The 12,001-nt window shown below is 45.0% G+C and overlaps 1 protein-coding gene across 1 annotated transcript in view; it reads left to right on the top strand.

Annotated features, from left to right (window-relative positions):
* The window catches only part of sycp2l (synaptonemal complex protein 2-like), a 34,776-nt gene that overhangs the window by 8,803 nt on the left and 13,972 nt on the right, over nt 1–12,001 (top strand). The window contains exons 20-24 of the mRNA XM_070435673.1: nt 3,657–3,709; nt 3,922–3,967; nt 5,328–5,445; nt 5,563–5,612; nt 11,877–11,991. Coding sequence (XP_070291774.1) covers nt 3,657–3,709; nt 3,922–3,967; nt 5,328–5,445; nt 5,563–5,612; nt 11,877–11,991 — 382 coding nt within the window. The remainder of the gene's footprint in view (nt 1–3,656; nt 3,710–3,921; nt 3,968–5,327; nt 5,446–5,562; nt 5,613–11,876; nt 11,992–12,001) is intronic.

The raw sequence follows: 12,001 nt of genomic DNA, 5'->3' as shown, positions 1-12,001 counted from the left end.
TTTGAAAGTTTGTCTGTGTGGACACCTACTCATTCAAGGGTTTTTCTTTATTTTTATTATTTTCTACATTGTAGAATAATAGTGAAGACAAACTATGGAATCATGTAGTAACCGAAAAGGTGTTAATTAAAAATGATTTTAGATTCTTCAAAGTAGCCACCCTTTGCCTTGACCACTTTGCAGACTCTTGGCATTCTCTCAACCAGCTTCATGAGGAATGCTTTTCCAATGTTCTTGAAGGAGTTCCCACATATGCAGAGCACTTGTTGGCTGCTTTTCCTTCACTCTGCGGTCCAACTCATCTCAATTGGGTTGAGGTCTGGGTGATTGTGGAGGCCAGGTCATCTGATGCAGCACTCCATCACTCTCCTCCTTGGTCAAATAGCCATTACACAGCCTAGAAGTGTGTTGGGTCATTGTCCTATTGAAAAACAAATGATAGTCCCACTAAGCGCAAACCMGATTGGATGCCGTATCACTGCAGAATGCTGTGCCTTGAATTCTAAATAGATCACCAGCAAAGCACCATCACACCACCACCTCCATGCTTCATGGTGGGAACCACACGTGGAGAGCATCCGTTCACCTACTCTCTCACAAAGATAGTGGTTTGAACCAAAAATCTCAAATTTGGACTCATCAGACCAAAGGACAGATTTCCACCGGTCTAATGTCCATTGCTCGTGTTTCTTGGCCCAAGCAAGTCTCTTCTTATTGGTGTCCTTTAGTGCCAGTAGACCATGAAGGCCTGATTTCACGCAGTCTCCTCTGAACAGTTGATGTCTGTTATTTGAACTCTGAAGCATTTATTTGGCCTGCAATTTCTGAGGCTGGTAACTCTAACTTTTCCTCTGCAGCAGATGTAACTCTGGGCCTTCTTTTCCTGTGGCGGTCCTCATGAGAGCCAGTTTGTTCAAGTGCAGTCGCGAAAACCGTCAAGCGCTATGAAGAAACTTTAAGTTCTTGACATTTTCCGGGATTGACTGACCTTCATGTCTTAAAGTAATGATGGATTGTCACTTCTCTTTGCTTATTTGAGCTGTTCTTGCCATGATATGGACTTGGTCTTTTACCAAATAGGGATATCATCTGTATGCCACCCCTACCTTGTCACAACACAACTGATTAGCTCAAACACATTAAGAAGGAAAGAAATTCCACAAATGTACTTTTAACAAGGCACACCTGTTAATTGAAATGCAATCCAGGTGACTACCTCATGAAGCTGGTGAGAGAATGGCAAGAGTGTGCAAAGKGTGGCTACTTTGAAGAATGTCCAATATAAAATATATTTTGATTCAACACTTTTTACTTTCTACATGATTCCATGTGTTAGTTGTTAGTTTTGATGTCTTCACTGTTATTCTACAATGTAGAAAATAGTAAAAATAAATAAAAGCCTATGAATGAGTAGGCGTGTTCAAACTTGTGACTGGTACTGCACACACACTGTGCATTCGGGAAAGTATTCAGACACTGAATTTTTCCACATTTAGTTACGTTAAATAAGAAAAATCCTTAATCTACACAATATACCCCATAACAACAAAACAAAGTTGTTTTTTTGTGCACATTTCGTTAAACTCGWATACCTTATTTACGTAAGTATTCAGACCCTTTTGTTATGAGGCTCCTTCCATTGATCATCCTTGCTGTTTCTACAACTTGATTGAAGTTCTCCTGTGGTAAATTCAATTGATTGGACATGATTTGGAAAGGCATACACTTCTATATAAGGTCCCGCAGTTGACAGTGCATGTCAGAGCAAAATCCAAGCCATGAGGTTGAAGGAATTGTCCGTAGAGCTCTGAGACAGGATTGTGTCGAGGCACATATCTGGGAAGGGTACCAAAACATTTCTGCAGCTTTGAAGGTCCCCAAGAACACTGACGCCTCCATCATTCTTAAATGGAAGAAGTTTAGAACCACCAAGACTCTTCCTAGAGCTGTCCGCCTGGCCAAACTAGCAATCGGGGGAGAAGGGCCTTGGTCAGGGAGGTGACCAAGAACTCGATGGTCACTCTGACAGCTCCAGAGTTCCTCTCTGGAAATGGGAGAACTTTCCAGAAGGACAAACATCTCTGCAGCACTCCGCCAATCAGCCTTTTTTGGTAGAGCGGCCAGATGGAAGCCACTCCTCAGTAAAAGGCACATGACAGCCCACTTGGAGTTTGCCAAAAGGCACCTTAAAACTCTCAGACAATGATTAACAAGATTGAACTCTGTTTCTGCATGACAATGCCCATGTGCACAAAGCGAGGCCCATACAGAAATGGTTTGAGATCGGTGTGGAAGAACTTGAGTGGCCTGCACAGAGCCCTGACCTTTTGGGATGTATTGGAACGCCGACTGCGAGCCAGGTCTATTCGCCCAACATCAGTGTCCTCACTAACGCTCTTGTGGCTGAATGGCAGAAAGTCCCCGCAGCAATGTTTCAACATCTAGTGGAAACCTTCCCAGAAGAGTGGAGGCTGTTATCAGCAAAGGGGGGACCAACTCCATATTATTGCCCATGATTTTGGAATGAAATGTTCAATGAGCAGATGTCCACATACTTTTGTATGTGTATATTTTGACATGAACTTATAGTGTCTTAAAGTAGGCGTAAGTTTAGTATCTGGTCCCGTATTTCTAGCACTCAATGACTAGCACTTGGATGCATTTGTAGGTTGTTTCTGATTTTTGTTTTGTTTTGCCCAAAAAGAACTGAAGGGTGAATAATGTTTGTCACTTTTGAATTGTAACTAAGAATGGAAGACCTTTCTGAACACCTACATTAATATGGATGCTGTCATGGGTAATGAATAATCGTGAATGAGTGATTATCCATAATCATGGTAGGTAGCATCCAAATTAATGTAGATGTGTTCAGTGACCTCTTCCATTCTTATTTACAATAACAGTGACTCCAAAATGACACTACATTATTAACCATTCARTTCCTATTGGGCACAACATAATCAGAAACACAACCCAAACTGCAAATGCATGTAAATAAGGTATTCACTAAGTGAATTTGTCCAAATGCTTATGAAAAAATGGAGGGACTAGATGCATAAAGTGCTTTCATTTCTAAACGGTAAAATGGATATCAATGAAAATACCCTCAAGTAGGTGACATTCTGTACTGTGCCTCGTATGAGAAATGTTATCTCAAATCCAAAATGCTGGACTATAGAGACAAATGTAGCTTCACTGTCTCTAAATAAATACGGAGGGGAGTGTCCAAGATCATAATGAAAACCTGCCACCTTCTGGAGACCACAGGAACACTGCTTGTGCAGTCAGATCATGTCACTGAAAACGTCTGTGATGTCTTGGGCCTCGGCATCACCATCACTGCATGTGTTAACGTCTGACTGCCTCAGGTCACTGTTGAAGTAACTGAGACTATTGGTGCCACGTATACAGACTTGTCACATGTCAGGAAGCCAGAGAGTATTACATTCTTGACTGCTTTGAAGAGGTACCAGGTCAGTTTGTAGATAGAGAAATGTATATAGACTACTTATTGTCGACTGGCTATTGTGTACGTTTAGTGTGTCAAGTACTAAATGACTTTCCTCAAGGGCATCTGTTTGGCTATATTTCCCTCTACATTTAAATATCTCTGTGTGTGTGTGTGTGTGTGTGTGTGCTGTTTGTCTGTTTTGCAGGTGGCCAGAGCAAAAACAAGGCTCTTCAGCACTCAGTCTCTCTCCTCTGGCGGGTAAGGCCACAGTCCCAAACACTTGTCCAAAAGACCTCTACAGGACACCTAACAGTTCTGTTCCTGTTATATTAGTCACAGTTGTCTGAAACTGTGTCTATAGTTGATGTTGTCCCTTGGTAATCGAGTGGTCACTACTAGTTGCAGAGGACTAGTGCAATTACAGTTCATTGATTGTCAATCTCCATGTCCTTCTGTGTCTTCTGCTTCAGGTCAACACACTCCACCCCAACCAACAAGGAGAAACCGAAGCAAAAGGTTTGCAAAACAACTTTCACTATTTGATCGAAGTACACTGCTCAAAAAAATAAAGGGAACACTTAAACAACACAATGTAACTCCAAGTCAATCACACTTCTGTGAAATCAAACTGTCCACTTAGGAAGCAACACTGATTGACATTTAATTTCACATGCTGTTGTGCAAATKGAATAGACAAAAGGTGGAAATTATAGGCAATTAGCAAGACACCCCCAATAAAGGAGTGGTTCTACAGACCACTTCTCATTTCCTATGCTTCCTGGCTGATGTTTTGGTCACTTTTGAATGCTGGCGGTGCTTTCACTCTAGTGGTAGCATGAGACGGAGTCTACAACCCACACAAGTGGCTCAGGTAGTGCAGCTCATCCAGGATGGGACATCAATGCGAGCTGTGGCAAGAAGGTTTGCTGTGTCTGTCAGCGTAGTGTCCAGAGCATGGAGGCGCTACCAGGAGACAGGCCAGTACATCAGGAGACGTGGAGGAGGCCGTAGGAGGGCAACAACCCAGCAGCAGGACCGCTACCTCCGCCTTTGTGCAAGGAGGAGCACTGCCAAAGCCCTGCAAAATGACCTCCAGCAGGCCACAAATGTGCATGTGTCAGCAGATGGTCTCACAAGGTATCTCATCTCGGTACCTAATGGCAGTCAGGCTACCTCTGGCGAGCACTACCTGAGCCACTTGTGTGGGTTGTAGACTCTGTCTCATGCTACCACTAGAGTGAAAGCACCGCCAGCATTCAAAAGTGACCAAAACATCAGCCAGGAAGCATAGGAACTGAGAAGTGGTCTGTGGTCACCACCTGCAGAACCACTCCTTTATTGGGGGTGTCTTGCTAACTGCCTATAATTTCCACCTTTTGTCTATTCCATTTGCACAACAGCATGTGAAATTTATTGTCAATCAGTGTTGCTTCCTAAGTGGACAGTTTGATTTCACAGAAGTGTGATTGACTTGGAGTTACATTGTGTTGTTTAAGTGTTCCCTTTATTTTTTTGAGCAGTGTATAATGGTATTGCACTCTGAATGGGATTCGCTGCTAACCATTTGTGATATCGTAGCTATTTTCCACCAATTTCATTCATACTGAAGCCCAGTGTTTCCTAACTCCAGTACTCCAGGACCCCCAACAAAACACATTTTGTCGTAAACTAAAACACCTGATTCAACTTAAGGTCTTGACGATTAGTTGACYAGTAGAATCAGGTGTGCTTGTCTGAGGCCACAACAAATATATGTACTGTTGAGGGTATGGGGGACCGGAGTTGGGAAACACTGCTGTAGCCAGTGGCGTTGTTTTGAAACTGTCCTATTCGTATGAATGAATAAGGTATTGAACTTTATTGATATCCTCTATAGTCTAAATCAAAAGGCTCTCCTCCTCCCCCTGCTGAGGCTGGCAGCAGTGTGATCCTGTCCCAGCGGGCCAAACACGACTACACCAGGAAGAAGCCCAAAACCAAGAGCAAACTGAAGAGTGAGCATGCCACGTCCCGCCTCCCCTCACACCCACTCATTCTGTTTGAGTGCTCTGAGCTGCGTTGGTCTAGTAGACATCCTGCTGTAGCCCGTCTCCCCCTCACTCTCTCTACAGTTCTCCCACTGTCCTCTCCCAGCAGTGCAGAYGAGGCCTCCCCTGTCAAGGTAACACGTCTCTCCTTTATTCTAGGTTAGTAACTTCATAGCTAATGGCAACCATAGCCCTATTTCACCTAGGCTACCAGACAGTACCACCCCTTAGAACAGACTGTCATTAACATGTTGGGCAGTTATCAAAATGGACAGAATGATTGGGTATGCCACAGTGTTTTTTATAGGTACAGTATGGGATCTAGGAATCCGTTTCATGGTAATTTATTCTTGAAGAATATCAAGTGAAAAACAAATCCTAGGATGTACAGTCGTGGCCAAAAGTTTTGAGAATGACACAAATATTAATTTCCACAAAGTTTGCTGCTTCAGTGTCTTTAGATATTTTTGTCAGATGTTACTATGGAATACTGAAGTATAATTACAAGCATTTCATAAGTGTCAAAGGCTTTTATTGACGATTACATGACGTTGATGCAAAGAGTTAATATTTGCAGTGTTGACCCTTCTTTTTCAAGATCTCTGCAATCCGCCCTGGCATGCTGTCATTTAACTTCTGGGCCACATCCTGACTGATGGCAGCCCATTCTTGCATAATCAATGCTTGGAGTTTGGCAGAATTTGTGGGTTTTTGTTTGTCCACCCACCTCTTGAGGATTGACCACAAGTTCTCAATGGGATTAAGGTCTGGGGAGTTTCCTGGCMATGGACCCAAAATATTGATGTTTTGTTCCCCGAGCCACTTAGTTATCACTTTTGCCTTATGGCAAGGTGCTCTATCATGCTGGAAAAAGGCATTGTTTGTCACCAAACTGTTCCTGGATGGTTGGGGGAAGTTGCTCTCTGAGGATGTGTTGGTACCATTCTTTATTCATGGCTGTGTTCTTAGGCAAAATTGTGATTGAGCCCACTCTCTTGGCTGAGAAGCAACCCCGTATTTGTGGGTGGCGGATTTTGAATGTAGTTGCACATGGGAAAAGGTCGGCACAGACGACTCCTACTCCAAAGCGCTTTCGGAGCCATCAGTCGCACTCAGTCGGATGCTTTGGTTCCAACAGATCTAATCTATCTCGTTGGGAACTCTCATACCTCTACGTAGTGCGATATGTCAAATATCTCGACTCTCACTGATCCTCGCACCTAGTTTTGTCCCATGGATAAAATCTTGTGGATCTTAATGTTTTTCCTCATAGTCCAGATTATGCCCACCATTTATTACGTTTGTAATCGCAACAAAAATCTGCTCAGACCCCAACCAAGGATCATCAAAAGTTGTGCTATAAATTCTCAGACAACCCAAAGATTCCTTGATGCCCTTCCAGACTCCCTCTGCCTACCCGGACGTCAGAGGACAAAAAATCATGTTAACCGCCTAAGGTAGGAACTCAATGAGGAACTCAATTATAACCTTGAGGAACGTGAATTTAACCTTGCGCAATACCCTAGATGCAGTTGCACCCCTAAAAAACATTTGTCATAAGAAAATAGCTCCCTGGTATACAGAAAATACCCGAGCTCTGAACAAGCTTCCAGACAATTGGAACAGAAATGGACCACACCAAAACTGGAAGTCTTCCGACTAGCTTGGAAAGACAGCTACTGTGCAGTATCGAAGAGCCTCACTGCCCTCACTGCTGACACACAGCTGTACATTTCAATTTAACATGGTGAACGCCCCAAAAATTGCCCTCGCTAGAAGCCTGTGTTTCAGTACAGCGCTCAAAAAATAAAGGGAACACTTAAACAACACAATGTAACTCCAAGTCAATCACACTTCTGTGAAATCAAACTGTCCACTTAGGAAGCAACACTGATTGACAAAAAATTTCACATGCTGTTGTGCAAATTGGAATAGACAAAAGGTGGAAATTATAGGCAATTAGCAAGACACCCCCAAATAAAGGTGTTCTCAGTGACCACAGACCACTTCTCATTCCTATGCTTCCTGGCTGATGTTTTGGTCACTTTTGAATGCTGGCGGTGCTTCACTCTAGTGGTAGCATGAGACGAGTCTAACAACCCACACAAGTGGCTCAGGTAGTGCACTCATCCAGGATGGCACATCAATGCGAGCTGTGGCAAGAAGGTTTGCTGTGTCTGTCAGCGTAGTGTCCAGAGCATGGAGCGCTACCAGGAGACAGGCCAGTACATCAGGAGAGGTGGAGGAGGCCGTAGGAGGGCAACAACCAGCAGCAGCAGGACCGCTACCTCCGCCTTTGTGCAAGGAGGAGCACTGCCAAAGCCCTGCAAAATGACCTCCAGCAGGCACACAAATGTGCATGTGTCAGCAGATGGTCTCACAAGGGCTCTGAGGATCTCATCTCGGGTACCTAATGGCAGTCAGGCTACCTCTGGCGAGCACATGGAGGCTGTGCGGCCCCAACAAGAAATGCCACCCCACACCATGACTGACCCACCGCCAACCGGTCATGCTGGAGGATGTTGCAGGCAGCAGAACGTTCTCCACGGCATCTCCAGACTCTGTCACGTCTGTCACATGTGCTCAGTGTGAACCTGCTTTCATCTGTGAAGAGCACAGGGCGCCAGTGGCGAATTTGTCAATCTTGATGTTCTCTGGCAAATGCCAAAAGTCCTGCACGGTGTTGGGCTGTAAGCACAACCCCCAACTGTGGACGTCGGCCCTCATACCACCTCATGGAGTCTGTTTCTGACCGTTTGAGCAGACACATGCACATTTGTGGCCTGCTGGGAGTCATTTTGCAGGGCTCTGGCAGTGCTCCTCCTTGCAAAGGCGATAGCGGTAGCGTCTCTGCTGCTGCTGGGTTGTTGCCCTCTCTACGGCCTCCTCCACGTCTCCTGATGTACTGGCCTGTCTCCTGGTAGCGCCTCCATCTCTGGACACTACGCTGACAGACACAGCAAAACTTCTTGCCACAGCTCGCATTGATGTGCATCCTGATGAGCGCACTCTACTGAGCCATGCCTGTGCTGGATAGGTCTACTGCTGTTTTCTCCGCATGCTACCACTAGAGTGAAGCACCGCCAGCATTCAAAAGTGACCAAAAATCAGCCAGGAAGCATAGGAACTGAGAAGTGGTCTGTGGTCACCACCTGCAGAATCACTCTTTTATTGGGGTGTCTTGCTAATTGCCTATAATTTCCACCTTTTGTCTTTTCGATTTGACAACAGCATGTGAAATTTATTGTCAATCGGTGTTGCTTCCTAAGTGGACAGTTTGATTTCACAGAAGTGTGATTGACTTGGAGTTACATTGTGTTGTTTAAGTGTTCCCTTTATTTTTTGGAGCAGTGTACATAACGAAGTGGATGGCTGCAAACGTTCTACTTTTAACTCGGACAAACAGAGATGCTTGTTCTAGGTCCCAGGAAACAAAGAGATCTTCTGTTGAATCTGACAATTAATCTTGATGGCTGTTACAGTCGTCTCAAATAAAACTGTGAAGGACCTCTGCGTTACTCTGGACCCTGATCTCTCTTTTGACGAACATATCAAGACTGTTCAAGGACAGCTTTTTCCATCTACGTAACATTGCAAAATCTGAAACTTTCTGTCCAAAATTATGCAGAAAAATTTAATCCATGCTTTTGTTACTTCTAGGTTAGAACTACTGCAATGCTCTACTTTCCGGCTACCCGGATCTTTCCGATTCTTTCCAATTTGTATCTTTCCGATTTGGTCCTGCCGTACATGCCTACACGTACGCTAGGGTCACAATACGCAGGCATCCTAATGTCTGTAGAATTTCTAAGCAAACAGCTGGAGGCAGGGCTTTCTCCTATAGAGCTCAATTTTATGGAATGGTCTGCCTACCCATGTGAGGACGTAGACTCGGTCTCAACCTTTAAGTCTTTACTGAAGACTCACTCTTCATAGGTCATATGATTGAGTGTAGTCTGGCCCAGGAGTGTGAAGGTGAACAGAAGGCTCTGGAGCAACGAACCGCCCTTGCTGTCTCTGCCTGGCCGGTTCCCTCCATTGGGATTCTCTGCCTCTAACCCTATTACAGGGCTGAGTCACTGGCTTACTGGTGCTCTTTCATGCCGTCCCTAGAGGGGTGCGTCACTTGAGTGGGTTGAGTCACTGACGTGATCTTCCTGTTCTGGGTTGGCGCCCCCCCCCTTGGGTTGTGCCGTGGCGGAGATCTTTGTGGGCTATACCGGCCTTGTCTAAGGATGGTAAGTTGGTGGTTGAAGATATCCCTCTAGTGGTGTGGGGGCTGTGCTTTGGCAAAGTGGGTGGGGTTATATCCTGCCTGTTTGGCCTGTCCAGGGGTGTCATCGGATGGTGCCACAGTGTCTCCTGACCCCTCCTGTCTCAGCCTCCAGTATTTATGCTGCAGTAGTTTGTCGGGGGGCTAGGGTCAGTCTTATCTGGAGTACTTCTCCTGTCTTATCCGGTGTCCTGTGTGAATTTAAGTATGCTCTCTCTAATTCTTTCTCTCTTTCTTTCGCTCTCTCGAGGACCTGAGCCCAAGGACCATGCCTCAGGACTACCTGGCATGATGACTCCTTGCTGTCCCCAGTCCACCTGGCCGTTGCTGCTGCTCCAGTTTCAACTGTTCTGCTGCGGCTATGGAACCCTGACCTGTTCACTGGACGTGCTACCTGTCCCAGACCTGCTGTTTTCAACTCTCTAGAGACAGCAGGAGCAGTAGAGATACTCTTAATGATCAGCTATGAAAGCCAACTGACATTTAATCCTGAGGTGCTGACTTGTTGCACCCTCGACAACTACTGTGATTATATATATTTTACCATGCTGGTCATTTATGAACATTTGAACATCTTTGCCATGTTCTGTTATAATCTCCACCCGGCACAGCCAGAAGAGGACTGGCCACCCCTCATAGCATGGTTCCTCTCTAGGTTCTTCCTAGGTTTTGGCCTTTTTAGGGAGTTTTTCCTAGCCACCGTGCTTCTACACCTGCATTGCTGCTGTTTGGGGTTTTAGGCTGGTTTCTGTACAGCACTTTGAGATATCAGCTGATGTAAGAAGGGCTATATAATACATTTGATTTGAATCAGAGAAAATGACTTTACCCCAGTCCTCAGCAGTCCAATCTCTGTACCTTTTGCAGAATATCCGTCTGTCCCTGATGTTTTACCTGGAGAGAAGTGGCTTCTTTGCTGCCTTCTGACACCGGGCATCCTCCAAAAGTCTTCGCCTCACTGTGCGTGCAGATGCACTCACACCTGCCTGCTGCCATTCCTGAGCAAGCTCTGTACTGGTGGTGCCCCGATCCCGCAGCTGAATCAACTTTAGAGACGGTCCTGGCGCTTGCTGGACTTTTGGGCGCCCTGAAGCCGCCTTCACAACAATTGAACCGCTTCCTTGAAGTTCTTGATGATCCGATAAATGGTTGATTTAGGTGCAATCTTACTGGCAGCAATATCCTTGCCTGTGAAGCCTTTTTGTGCAAAGCAATGACGGCGACACGTGTTCCTGGCAGTAACACGGTTGACAGAGGAAGAACAATGATTCCAAGCACCACCCTCCTTTTGAAGCTTCCAGTCTGTTATTCGAACTCAATCAGCATGACAGAGTGATCTCCAGCCTTGTCCTCGTCACAATTCACACCTGTGTTAACGAGAGAATCACTGACATGATGATGATGACAGGTGGTCCTTTTGTGGCAGGGATGAAATGCAGTGGAAATGTTTTGGGGGGATCAGTGTCATTTCCATGGAAAGAGGGACTTTGCAATTAATTGATATCGTCATCTGATCACTTTCAAACATTCTGGAGTACAGTAATCCCTCGTTTATCGCGGGGGTTACGTTCCGAAAATGACCCGCGATAAGTGAAATCCGCGAAATAGAAACTTTTTTTTTTTTACAATTAGCAACTATTACATGTATACAAATACAGTGACTCACGTGTAGGCCGTTTCGTCGACATTATGGGTTTAGGAGATGTTCGAAATTACAAGATAATTTGGCCAACTTAATGTAAATTTGCCAGCTGTTTTATGTACTACACATAACTGCACGAGACGACAAAATGATAGCACAATTCGTACATGTTTTGATACAAGAAGCGGAGTGAGTTTTAGCGAATCAGAATGCAGAGCACAAGCACAAAAAAAAAAAAAAATGCATTATGAAAATCCGCGAAATAGCGAATCCGCGATAAGTGAACCGCGAAGTGGCGAGGGATCACTGTATATGCAAATTGCCATCATACAAACTGAGGCAGCAGACTTGAAGATTATATTTGTGTCTGTAGCTGTAATAGCATAGGTCATGTTCTTGGGTTTGCCTCTACCTCGGTGTGATATGAAATGTTGTTGCTGTTTGACAATTGATGTCCACGACATCCCCTTTCTGTTTGAACAGCACCGTACACCAGCATGCAGATCAGCGGGGGGAACACCAAGTAAAAACATTGCAGAACGGCTATTTGACAGCTCAAAGAGGAAGAATCTCTGGATTTCCCCCCTCCGTCCAAACTGATATCAACG

The sequence above is a fragment of the Salvelinus sp. IW2-2015 genome, linkage group LG27 (genome assembly GCF_002910315.2).
Source record: "Salvelinus sp. IW2-2015 linkage group LG27, ASM291031v2, whole genome shotgun sequence".
NCBI lineage: Eukaryota > Metazoa > Chordata > Actinopteri > Salmoniformes > Salmonidae > Salvelinus > Salvelinus sp. IW2-2015.
Note: the sequence above shows the minus strand (reverse complement) of the source record. Positions and strands in the feature narration are given on the sequence as shown.